The sequence below is a fragment of the Chrysochloris asiatica genome, unplaced genomic scaffold (genome assembly GCF_000296735.1).
Source record: "Chrysochloris asiatica unplaced genomic scaffold, ChrAsi1.0 scaffold00041, whole genome shotgun sequence".
Taxonomy (NCBI): domain Eukaryota; kingdom Metazoa; phylum Chordata; class Mammalia; order Afrosoricida; family Chrysochloridae; genus Chrysochloris; species Chrysochloris asiatica.
Genome location: NW_006408559.1, coordinates 2,384,916 through 2,398,355, shown reverse-complemented (window position 1 = coordinate 2,398,355; position 13,440 = coordinate 2,384,916). Strand labels below are relative to the sequence as shown.

The 13,440-nt window shown below is 43.2% G+C and overlaps 1 protein-coding gene across 2 annotated transcripts in view; it reads left to right on the top strand.

The window, feature by feature from the left end:
* UBE2H (ubiquitin-conjugating enzyme E2H) overlaps positions 1 to 12,711 on the top strand; it is a 112,431-nt gene extending 99,720 nt beyond the window's left edge. Inside the window, exons 6-7 of one of the 2 annotated variants that reach the window (XM_006861128.1) lie at positions 8,619 to 8,747; positions 12,431 to 12,711. In XM_006861128.1, coding sequence (XP_006861190.1) covers positions 8,619 to 8,747; positions 12,431 to 12,555 — 254 coding nt within the window. In that variant the 3' untranslated portion in view covers positions 12,556 to 12,711. The remainder of the gene's footprint in view (positions 1 to 8,618; positions 8,748 to 12,430) is intronic. The other variant, XM_006861129.1, reaches the window with a different exon arrangement.
* The last annotated feature ends 729 nt before the right edge of the window (positions 12,712 to 13,440 follow it).

Here is a 13,440-nt window from a genome sequence, read left to right as displayed (position 1 = left end):
ACAACAACAACAGTTGCTGTTGACTCAAAATGAAGAGAAACAGCTGTAAACATCCATTAATAATTAGAACGTGGAATGTACAAAGTATAAATCTAGAAAGATTGGAAATTGTCAAAAATGAAATGGAGCACATAAAATATATCCTAGGCATTAGTGAACTGAAATGGACTCTAACAATCACATGGTTTATTATGCCAGGAATGACAGAATGAAGAGGAAGGGCGTCGCATTCATCATCAAAAGAACATTTCAAGATCTGTCTTGAAGTACAGCACTGTCCATGATAGAATAATATCCATACACCTACAAGGTAGACGAGTTAATACCACTGTTAATTCAAATTTATATTCCAACCACTAAAGGCAGTGATGATTGATCAAAATTGACTAATTGTACCAACTTCTTTAGTCTGAAATCGATCAAGCATGCAATCAAGATGTATTGATAATTATTGCAATTGGAATGCAGAAGTTGGAAATAAGGAGGAAGGACCAGTCATTGGAAAATGTGGCTTTGGTGATAGAAATGATGCTGGAGATCTCATGAGAGAATTTTGCAAGACCGTTGACTTCTTCATTGCAAATACCTTTTTTTAAACAACATAAAAGGTGACTGTACACATGGGCCTCACCAGATGGAATACACAGAAGTCAAATTGACTACATCTGTGGAAAGAGAGGGTGGAAAAGCTCCATATCATCAGCCAAAACAAGGCCAGGGGCAGACTATGGAACAGACCATCAATTGCTCATATAAGCATGTTCAGGTTGAATTTGAAGAAAATTAAATCAAGTCCTTGAAAACCAAAATGTGACCTTGAACACAACCCACCTGAGTTTAGAGATCATCTGAACAAATTTGATGCATTGGACACTAAAGACGGAAGACCAGAAGACTTGTGGTGGGATGACATCAAGAACTTCATGTAGGAAGAAAGCAAGGTCATGAAGAAGACAAGACAGAAAGAAAAGACCAAAATGGATGTCAGAAGAGACTCTAGAAGCTTGCTCTCTAGAGTAGAGATGCTAAAGCAAATGGAAAAAATGAGGAGGTAAAAGAGCTAAGTAGAAAATTTCAAAGGGTCATCTCAAGAAGACAAAGACAGATATTTAAAACAAAATGTGCAAAGACTTGGAGTTGAAAACCACAAGGGAAGAACATGCTCAGCATTTCTCAAAGTGAAAGAACTGAAGAAAAAATTCAAGCCTCGACTTGAATTATTGTGGGATTCTTTGGTTAAAATTTGAATGATGCAGAAAACATCAAAAGAAAATGGAAGGAGGAACACGAAGTCTCTCTACCATTCAAGAGGTAGCATATGATCAAGAGCCAGTGATACTGAAAGAAGTCCCAGATGCTTGAAGGCATTGGCAAAGAACAAGGCTCTGGGAATTGATGGGATACAAACAGAAATGCCTCAACAAACACGCAGCGCTGGAGGCACTCACCCATCTATGCCAAGAAATTTGGAAGACCGCTGCCTGGACAACTGACTGGAAGAGATTCATAAAGAGAGGTGACGCAATGGAATGTGGAAATCATCAGACAATATCATTACTATTGTGAGCAAGTAAAATTTTGGTAAAGTTAATACAAAAACAGTTGGAACCAAACATTGACAGAGAACTTCCAGAGATTCAGAAGAGGATGTGGAATGAGGGATACCATTGCTGACGTCAAGTGGATCTTGGCTGAAAGTAGAGAATATCAGAAATATGTTCAGCTGTGCTTTATTGTGGAGAAAGAGTATTCCAGAACACTTAATTGTGCTCATGAGGAACCTGTACATAGACCAAGAGACAGTTGTTCGAACAGAACAAGGGAACACTGCGTTTAAAATTCGGAAAAGTGTGCGCCAGGATTGTGTGCTTTTACCATACTGATTCAGTTTACATGATGAGCAAATAATCCAAGAAGCTAGATTATATGAAGAAAAACATGGCATCGGGATTGGAGGAAACCTCATTAACAACCTGTGATATGCAGATACAACCTTGCTTGCTGAATGTGAAGTGGGCTTAAAATACTTGCTGATGAAAATCAGAGACCTCAGCCTTCAGTGTGGGTTGCACCTCAACATAAAACAAAAAATCCTCACCACTTGACCAATAAATAACATCCATATAAATGGAGAAAAAAATGGAAGTTTTCAAAGACTTCATTTTGCTTGGATCACCCATCAAAACTCACGGAAGCAGCCGTCAAGAAATTAAATGATGTATTGCATTGGGCATATCTGCCAAGACCTCTTTAAAGTGTTCAATAGCAAAGATGTCAGTTTGAGGACTTAAGATGCGCCTGACCCAAGTCATGATGGTTTCAAGTAACCTCATATGCATGTGAAAGTTGAGCCGTGAATAAGGAAGACCGCAGAAGAGTTGTTGCATTTGAGTTATGATGTTGAAGGAGAATATTAAAGTACCATGGACTGCCAAAAGGGACAGATCTATCTTGGAAGAAGTTCAGCTAGAAGGCTACTTGGAAGCCAGAATCGCCAGGCTTTGTCTCACATAGTTCAGACATATTATCAGGATGGACTAGTCTCTAGAGAAGGCTATCGTATTTGATAATGTGGAGGATCAGAGAAAAAGAGGAAGACCACAATGAGATGGATTGGCACAGTGACAGTAACAATGGTCTCAAGCAGCAATGATTGTGAGGTTGGCACAGGACCAGGCCGTGCTTCCTTCTATTGTGCATAAGGTCGCTAGGAGTTGATACTGACTCCCAGGGATCCCCTCTATAGGGTTTCCTAGGAGTGGTTTGTGAGTTTGAGCCACTAACCTTGTGATTGGCCATCCAGTGCTTAGCTTATCCTATAGTGCCATATCAAGATTCCATATACTATATTGTTGTTAAGTGCCGTCGAGTTGGTTCCGATCCATAGCAACCCTATATAGGGTTTCCAAGGAGCAGCTGATGAGCTTGAACTACCAACCTTGCAGTTCAAACAACTTTGCAGTCTGGCACATTAATCCACAGCGCCATACCAGGACTCCATACCATAGTAGATACCATAAAAAAAAAAAGTCAAATAAAATGCAATTTTATGGTTGACTTGATTTAAAGTACTATTTAAATTCATGGCTTGCTTTAACAATTCATGATGAATTTCAGCATAGTTCCTTGTAAAGTGAGCAAAAGTTAACCAGTGGGATTTTGAAAGGCCACCTGTGATTTTCTCTCATCATCAAGGATATGGTTGAAGTGCCAGTTGACCCCAGGGAAAGAAGGGATCTATGTGAGCCTGGTGTGGCACTAAGGATAAGGACTCGACCACAAGGTCAGAGGTTCAAACCCACCAGCCATCCCCGAAAGTCCTCTACAGGGTCACTATGAGTCAGACCTGGCTCAATGGAACTTAACAGCAATAATATGAACCACAGTCAAATCCTACTAGTTCTAGACCACTAGAGTGAGTTCCTGGTGAGCTCTGTCCATCTTTCTGCCCCCCCAGTTGTGAACAAGGCTTATTTCTTCCTCTCCTCTCAACCCGATGAATAAGTCAATCAGTATTAGGAGAAGGGAGCATACAGAGTAGGTGGGCAGTGTATCCTAAACTCTGCAAGTAATTCTGATGGCTGGACACACAACCTCACCCAAGAACCATTGCTGTAGACGGAGCTAAGTGTTGCTGCTTTTGATTAGAAATCTATATGATTTGGGTAGCTTTAAAAAATAGTACTATAAATTCATTTATGTGCCTCAACTACAGTGTGAATATTGTGGTGGTAAGTGCCGTTGAGACAGTTCCGACTCACAGCAACCCTGTATAAGGTTTTCGAGTTGCTGCTGGTGGGTTTGAACTGGTGACTTCGTGGTTCACGGTCCAGTGCGGCTCCTACAGCACCACACCAGGAATTCATGTGTATTGTAATGTTGTCAGTATCACACTACCCTTAGGGTCAGATATGGCATTCTTAAAGAAACAGTCATAATGGATCACATTTTGGCAACTGCCACTTTAGTCTAAGACAGAAATAAAAACAGTTTGCTCATCATAAACCACACTTCTTGGGTATCTTGGGACTTCCTAAAGAAATGAAGGCAGTCAGTGATGGAGCCACGGACCCAAATCTCCTGTGTCTAGCTCTCTCCCTTTGAAAAGGTTGAAGGTTAATGTTCTTAAAGGTCTTTGAGCTAACATATATTTTGGTTATTATTGTCAATCCATTCTAGAGGAGGGGGCTGCTCACAATGAGAGCTTTTCCCGGAGATGATTGTCTTGGTATCTTTCTTGATGCGCTGTGTAGATCTCTTCTGTGGGCATGTTTGACTGTGCCTTGGGGACGGGACCGCTCTGTTTCAGAGAATCGTGTTGTTGTGTGAAAATGGTCCTCCCACAGTGTGCTGGCCTGGACCAGCTACCACCCTCACCTCTTCCTTCCCTCCCGCCCATTTTATAGGTGACACTGTTCACATCAGTCAGGCAGACCAGGAGTGGGTGGTGCAGGGAGAGCGAGTCAATCACTGAGCTGTTTTCTGTGCTTGTTTGGAACAAATACCTAGACAGAGGCTGAGGAACTAAGCAAGCAGAGTGGGGGAGGCTGTAAAATCTCTTCCTGGAACTCATGAAACACCGAGTTACAAAATGTGTCATCTGCACAATTTCTCCAGCCCTGAAACACTTCCGAACGTTACTTAAAGTTAAGGAAACCTGTATTTTTTTTTTCCAAAGGGTTTGATTTTTGTCTTTTTTCATAGGAATGTTCAGCTGCAAATCCATTTGAGCAGCACGTATAATAATAGCATGTCAGGAGTAACTGCTAGTACACTGTGTCAGCAGCTACGTGTTAGTTACTTCCTGGGGTTGAGGTACACACCTCTGAAATTGTGGACAGTTTAGCCCCACAAATGCCAAAAGACACTGTGTTTATTTAAACCATCCTGTTGTGAAAAGGGGTCCTTTGGCCATTGGGGGTGAAAAGAAGGGGGAAGTGTTGCCTCTGACCCTGGGTTTGCTGGGCCTGCTGACAGGGAGGGAGGGGAGAAGCCAGTAGACTCACAGGTTGAGACGGTGTCTTCATTAGTGGAGGCAATTTAAAGATTATAGCTGACGTTTGAAACTTAGACTCTTGGGCAAGTGGCTTCATCCCTCCCTGTGCCTTAGTTTCCTCATGTAAAATGAGATAGTCATGGGGCCTGGCTCCATTGCAGTCGTGTGTATTGAAAGAGAGCTGGTTTGTAGCTTGGCACCTGTGGTAACAGAGGCTCTTATCCTTACTGTGACTACTGTTTATGTAACCTTATTTTTGTTTTCAAATATGATTTTTTCTTTTTTTTTGTTGAGAATATATACAACACTTTCCATGTCATCAGTGCCGCGATAGCCAGCATGTACGCTGTAGTGGCACTGATGACATTGTCCTCATTCAAACCCCATTCACATAAACTCACAGCTAACTGGATGTCCCTTCAACCTCGTGGTGTGCTGCTGTAGGATGAGCACTTAACCACAAGGTTGGCAGTTCAAACTCACCAGCCACTCCCTGGAAACCCTATACAGGGCCGCTGTGGGTCGGAAACCAACTCAACACACTTAACCACAACAAATCTTCAAACCAGGAAGCCAAATCCTATAAGGTACTTGCTTGTACACAAACAACCTCAGCAGCTGCTCTTGGTTGCTGTGGTGAATATATGCATCACATAACTTTTGCCAGTTTAACTTTTTACAGGTGTACCATACCCTTTAGCGTAGTGGTCATGCGTCGGCCTGCTAACCTCAGGGTCGGCAGTTCAAAACTACCAGCCATTCTGCGGGAGAAAGATGAGGCTTTCTGCTCCCATAAAGATTTACAGCCTCGGAAACCCTGTGCAAAGTTGCTATGAGTCGGAACCGACTCCACGGCACTTAACAACAACAACAAGCATACCCTTAATCAGTGTGACTGTTCCATCACCGTAAACACAAACTCAGTACTCCGTAAGTCATACTCCCCTCTTTCCTCCCACCCAGTAGCCAGTTCTTGCCTTCTTGTCTTTTTATATAAATGAGTAGTTACAACAATGTAAGTATTGGTAACTCTTCCCTGCTCTGGGAAAATTGTTTCATCTGCAAAACTTCAGTGCCCCTTGTCTTCTTAATTGACTTACCTTTAAGCAATTTGTGAGGATAAAAGAAGAAGACAGGCAATGTAAATTTCTATTTTTTCAGTTTTACTAGATGTTTCATATATATACAAAAGTAGAAAAGCTATTACAAGAAAATATTGTTTTTAAAGGTAAATGGTATTTTAAGGTGTGTGGCATGTAGAAATGGCAAGCCTATTACCATGAAGTAGCTATTTTCTTAATTTGTAATTATTTTTAAATACCCATTTTGTGGTATTTACATAGCACAACGTTTGCCATTTCCATCCTCTTCCTTTGCCCACAGATTGGTGACATTAAGTTACTATCTTGTTCATCGTCACTTTTATCTGCTCCCAGATTTTTCCATTGCCCTGAACAGAAGATCGTTGTCTCATAAGACACATTGTTGTGCTTGGTGGGTGTGTTGAGTCAGTTCCAACTCATAGCAATCCTACCACGTAAACAGAACGAAACGCTCACCATCATTGCTAAGTTTGAGCCCTGTGTTGCAGCCATGGTGCCATTCCATCTTGTGGAGGATCTTGCTCCCTTTTCATTGACCCTCTACCAAGCATGGTGTCCTTCCCCAGGGACTGGCCCCTGCTCATAGCACGTCCGAAGTCCACGTGACACAGTCTCACCATCCTGACTTCTAAGGAACATCTGGCTGTCCTTCTTCCAAGACAAGTTTGTTCGTTCTATTGGCAGTTCAGTACTGTAATTCAGTGGCATCAAGTTTGCAGTCTTCCTTGCTCATTGTCTAGTCTTTGAATGTTTAGGAGGTGATTGAGAATACCATGGTTTGAGTCAGGTGTACCTTAGTCCTCAAAGTGAAATCTTTAAAGAGTTTTGTTTCTTGCAGCAGGTTTGTCCAATGCGATCTGTTGTTTCATTTCTTGAATACTGCTGTGTTAATTACAGATCCAAGTAAAATTAAATCCTTAGATCTTTTCTCTACTGTGATGTTTATTGGTCCATTTGTGAGGATTTTTGTTTTCTCTGTGTTGAGGTGTAATCCATACTTAAGACTGTAGTTCTTGATCTTCATCAGTAAGTGCTTTAAATCTTCTTCGCTTTCCCGCAAACAAGATGATCTCATCTGTTAAATGAGTCTTCCTCCAGTCTGAATGCCAACTTCTTCACACAGTCTAGCTTCTCAGATTATGTGCTCAGCATACAAATTAAATAAAAATAATGAAAGGACTCGACCCTGATGTACATCTTTCCTGATTTTACCGCAGGTTCTGTTCTAATGACTGTCTCTTGGTCTATGTCCAGTTCCTCATGAGCACAGTTAAGTATTCTGGAATTCTCATTCTTCACAAAGTTATCCATAATTTGTTATGATCCACGCAGTTGAATGCCTTTGCACAATCAGTAAAACACAAGTAAACATCCTTTCTGCTTTCAGCCAAAAGCTTTCTGACATCAGCAATGATATCCCTTATTCCACATCCTCATCTGAATCCATCTTTTAAAAATATAGAGCTTTTAAAACTATTCTAATGCAGGCATACTATACATAGTTATAAATCCATAGAATATACCATTTTGTGGCCTTTCTCTACCCAGCGTTGGAGCATACGCATTTCTGTCTATTCTAACACCGAAGTGAACAGCCATAAAATGGAGTAGCCTTTCAAACTGCTCTATGTCAGCTCCCCCTTGAGAAGCAGGGATGTTTTCTATAAAACATGAAGCAGAGGTGCTTGAGTAGACAGAACAATGGAAGCCCCAGACCCCCAGGTCACCATCTGTTCACTGAGACAGAGGGGAAGGTGTAGCAAGTTGGAGCAAAGTGGGGGCTGTCTTACACCCAGGTGCTCAGGAAGGCCTCCTCTATAACACCTGGTGTGTGGCTACAGGTGTTGGTTGAGTTTTCTCCATGTGTGGATGTCACTTGGTGTACCGAGCCCCTTGTGTACTGCATCTGGCAAGAAGGCAGTTAATCGATAATTGCTTAACTGTGTTGATTAGTGAATGGCACTTCTCTGTGCTCTGAGAATTTATAGTGTTGGGTTCTCATGTCAGTCTCTTACCTTCCTGCTCCAGAGTAATTGGAAGAAAAAACAAAAGGGTTACATTCACCTACGTGAAGTTTAGGATTGAAATGTTGTCAAACCCTGTCCCAGTGAAGACCTGGAACTTGAATGTTTTTCCAAAGGAGATTTGTGAAAGCCATAAAAAGTGGCTGTGTGAAGCCACCGCCGGCTTGTCTCTGGGATTGTGAAGTGGGCTGGGGAAGGCTGGGCGCCCAGTTCAGTAAAACTGGACGTGGAATGAGTTTACTGTTGAGAGTGAAGATCAGGTCCATCTTTACCTGAGTTTTCAAAATGTTACAAATTGATATTGAAAGGAATGTGTGTAATACAGGCCACAGGTCATGAAGCAAACTTTTCATGGGGAAACACTCCTTCCTGTGTGTTTGTTAGAAATCTTCGAAAGGGTATGAATTAATCGAATTCAAGCAGAATTTGATTTTAGGTGAATTTAGGCATGCTTGCTTATTCCCATGTCTGACCTGTTTCTGTTTGTGTTTTCAGATCTTACCAATATATTTGAATCCTTCCTACCCCAGTTGTTGGCCTATCCTAACCCCATAGACCCGCTCAATGGTGATGCTGCAGCCATGTACCTCCACCGACCAGAAGAATACAAACAGAAAATTAAAGGTAAGAAGGCCCACAGTAGGAATGAGAGATAGAAGGAATTCACTTTCTTGAACTTTGGACATCGAAGCCCTTCTTAAGTTTTTAATTTGTTCCAGACATAGGTGAGTGGAGCCCACTGGTCTTCTCCAGTCATGTAATGGCTGGATTCATCAGTAGTGTTTGGTACTATTTCATTTTACCTGTTAAATCTAAAAGTGCCCAAATAGCTTCTTTTCTTGCTCCCCTGAGCCTTGCTTCTCACTGTGGCACGTTCCCATGGGCGCCCATGTTGCTGCTCTGTTACTGAGAGTGGGCCTCACTGTAGCTTGGTGCCGGCTAAGACTCCTAGCGTGCTGCTACACTTAGAAATGTGCCGCTGGTGGTGGCAGAGTTTGCAGGCCTGGATTCCTGCTTTCCCGACTCTGAACAATTTGCCTATTAACAGAGCATGAGTTTCATGAACATGAAAAGAACGTTGAGAGAGAACGACCGGTTTACTGGTGTTTGCCATGTTTTTTCTGCTTCCCATGAAAGTTAGAGAACTTTCACAATGAAAACATCTAGAAATATAAAATAAAGCTTCTCCAAAAAGAGCACTTCTTAACAAACCCTACCAAGTATGTAACTCTGATCATCCACCGCACAGCAGCCCAACGTATCCGAGACCGCAGTGGAAATGAGTTGACCAGAGCTCACGTATGTAGATCTTCCTTTGTAAGCTTCTAGGCATAAGACAAAAAAAAAACAACAAGAGATGTCGGAGTGATTTGTGCTCAATAGTTTCCCTTCTATTTATTTTTCTTATTCTTTCTCGATCTCACTAGGGAGTGTGAAGCCTTTGTTGAGATAAAGCAGAATCTACGTCGATTCTAATTAATTTGCTTAGGTTTTGATCGCTTAGCAAATTAACATCTCATTTATGTAGCAGAATAGGCAATCAGTTTCCACCAGGTAAAATTCTGTTAGAAGAATATATAAGGCCTAAACTTTGGAGGTGTGAGTCACTTACTGGCTCATTTGCATTATGCCTCAGCAGTTTCCCGTGCACCCTGTCTCAGCCCGCCTGATGTAAGCCCCATTACAGAAGGACCGCTCCAGCTGAGGGGACCTGGCACCTTCTGAAACTGGGCATTTCGGCTCTCATTTTGTCTGCTTTAGTGATTTTAGTGAGAAGACCATGCAGATTTACTTGAGCTCACCGGGCTTCCCACCCCACATTTATGGGTTTTGCCCTTTACCCCTCTTTCCTTTGTTCTTTTTGACAGGAAATGAGATCTCCCACCTTATCTCAGGATCACACCCCTCACCAACCTGTGATCTTCCTCCCCAGCCCCCCCTTCCTCTTCACTCACACTTTCCGTCTGCAGTCTTTCTCCTCCTGCGAGTTGTCTTTAAGCCCTTCATCTGTTCCTGTGGGCACTTTTGTTGTTGTTAGGAGCTGTCAAGGTGGTTCCAACTCATAGTGACCCTGTGCACAACAGAAGGAAACAGGGCCTGCTCGTAATTGTTGTCGTCTGTGAGTGGACTGCCGCTGGGGCGGGGCCAGTCCTAATCATTTCCTTTCAGTCTCTGACCTCTGACACCTTGCCATCCACTCCTGAAATCGCCATGGTTTCCTTTCCTTTACTGACTCTCTCTCTCTTCCAGAGTCTTGGTACCTTCTCAAGACCTATTTCCTGGACCTTTCTGTATTTACCGCCTCCCTTTTTGCTAACTTTCCCGTTTCCGAAATGCGGTCATTCCCTTATGATTCCAGTCTTAGAGTCCCTCACTCCCTCTCCACCCCTTGGAGGCACTCACTCTAACCTCCCACAGCTTCGGGTCAATCCAAGGAGGGGGATAATTTGTGACGATCTCTGTCAGGAGTCCCCTTCTTACCTAAATTAGAAGTTGGAACACCTAGAAGACTGGGAGCCATTGCCGCTGCTGCTGCTGCTGCTGCTGCTGCTGTTGTTGTTGTTGTTGTTGTTGTGAAGTGCCATCCAGTCGGTTCCTACTCATAGTGACCCTGTGTAGGTAGGGTTTCCCAGGAGAGGCTGGTAAGTTTGAACCGCCGATTGCACAGTTCAAACCAGCATAGCCAGGACTACATGGGAACCATGTAACTCAGTGACAAATAGGCACAAGAAAACTCTAAGAGATGAACTGCTCCTGTGGGCATAATTGGTGTCACACAGTGTTAAAAAAAAATAACACCCACGTATAAGTGGACCTGCACAGGGACCCATGTTGTTCAAGAGTCAACTGTAGTGCATGCTGCTAGTGATAAGATGTACCCAAAAAAGACACACACCAAAAAACCCAGATGGCCATAAGTGCGGTTCATCATAATTGTAAATCGAGGACTACTCGATCTTTTCTCCTGCATTTTTCAGTCTCATGAAAGGCTGTGTCCTAGTAAGCACTTAGAGATTTGTCTTCTCAAGTATAGTAAGCAAAGTCTGACACATGGAATGAGTGTCAGAGCAGCAGTTTCTCAAAGGGAAAAAAAAAAACAAGCCAACCTAAGAAATGTTAAGAACAAAACCTTTCAGACTTAATAAACGCTTCTCACACTACAGTGTAAACTACGATTAGATTCCTGCCCAGCTAAGGGCTTTGTTTAATCAATCTCCAAGTCAAATTTGGTTTTAATACATCTGAAAGGCTCTAAGTCAGAATCCACAGGGTTTTTTTTCCTATGTCTTTGGCCACATAGTGGTCTTATCTTCTTCCTTCTCTTCCTCCTCCTCTTCTTCCCTCCCCACCTTTAAAGATGTAAAAGCCCCTCTTAGCTGGACCCTTGTTCTGTAGGATTCGAATTTGGCAGACCCCTCCAGGCATTTCCCTTCTCCTCCTGTTACAGCTGGACCCTCAGCTCCAGAGCAGAAAGAGCAAAGCAGAGGAAGGAAGGATGTTTTTCCTCAAATTTGCATTTTGAATATGCTCTTAACCGGCTTGTCTCTTCTTGCTGTGTGTCTGCTATTGATTTGGAAACAGTATGCACTTAGAATTTTTAGGAACATCTTTACTGGTGTATGAAGCAGTTCTGCATCTTTTTGGCAACCCGAAGCTTCTGCTTCCTCTGTGTCAGTGTAAACCCTTAGGTAAATAGTACCTGGTCAGGTGGCTCAGAAACTTCCGGTGTCTCCACAGAGCAGACTGAGAGTCTGTCTCCACTTGCTGCTTCAAAACTCTGACAGGTGGGATCTGCTTAGACCAAACTCTGTTTTCAAAATAGAGACTGGGGCTGACTGTAATCATGTAACTGCAGATCTAAAAATGATGGGACATTTCCTTGTGTGTTACCATAGAGTCACGCAGAGCTCTGTTCTCTATGGGGGCCTGTTGCTTCATTAACATAGGAGCTTAGGGAGGTGCAGTCATATTGAGAAGTCAGTAAGGAAAGCCCTGGGTGCGGGGGCCCTGGCTGCCACTGGGTGGGCTTGCAGCTGAGTCCCCTGGGGTTGGGGGAGGGAAACCCATCCACTGGGGAGTGGGGGCAGGGGTTGTGTCAGTGTAATTAGGCCCCAGCTATTCTGCTTCACCCCTTTCAGTCTCCTGAGGACCAGCTACACTATCTCAGTCCCCAAGCCATTTCCCTGTGGGATTATCCTGACATGAGTGGCCTTAGAACTGGCATTTTCCAGGAGGGCTAGGGTCAATCCAGCACCTGCCTGCCTCTCATCGCTGTCCCCTTGTTTTTGTCCCCATGCCCTGTGCAGAGTACATTCAGAAATACGCAACCGAGGAGGCGCTGAAGGAGCAGGAGGAGGGCACCGGCGACAGCTCGTCCGAGAGTTCCATGTCTGACTTTTCCGAGGATGAGGCCCAGGACATGGAGTTGTAGTAGAAAATGCACCTGCTTTTCAGAAAGACTCTTATTTCCTAACCATGAGAAGCAGACTATAATATTCATATTTAAACAAAGCAATTTTTTTTATTACTAAACAAGGTTTTTATGAATAATAGCATTGATATATATAGATTATATATCACCCTTTAGATCTTGATGTATTGGTCATTTCTCACCCTGAGGTGCATAGCATATTCCCACATTCCATTTTGGTAGCAATATGCAGTCTGAATGCATGTGTCCATCAGTCCATGGCCACGGCCAAGGCCACCTGTGCGCTCCTGGACCATCACTAGAAAGAGCTGCTCTGATAGGGAGGCGTGAGTAGCCATCGTCCTTTACTGATGGTTCCAAAGAAACAAACCAAACCGACCAGCTCTTGGACATGAAGACAGAATAGTGCTTCTTCCAAATGGAAAGAAAGTGACTGGGGAGGAAAAAGGCCCATCCAGGAACCATGAGCACCTGCTCCCTCAGAGAGGGCTGCTCCTTCCTCTTGATGCAGGTGGTCCCATCTGTGGAGTAACAGAACACAACAGGAGGCTTAATAGGCGTATTGAAATTTAAAACCTTTTTTTTTTCCCTGACTTGGATTTTAAGTACATTTTTCTATGTCGACTCTGGCCATTCAAGCTGCTGGACCCTGCAGCCACAAGTGTTTTGCTTTGGAGAACCTTTTGAAAGTGTTTTCTGAACCCAGTCCTTTTTCTTGGGGAGGATAGAGCTTTTTTTTCTTTTTAAACGTACAGGAGAGGAGGAGAGCAAGTGACCAGGGAAGATGCTCCATTGACCCCAAGTACCAATCAGATGTCGTCCTACTGTTGGCCAGCGGGAGACTGCAGCTGGAGCAAGACAGGAGCTTTAAATGGGAGGAGCGTT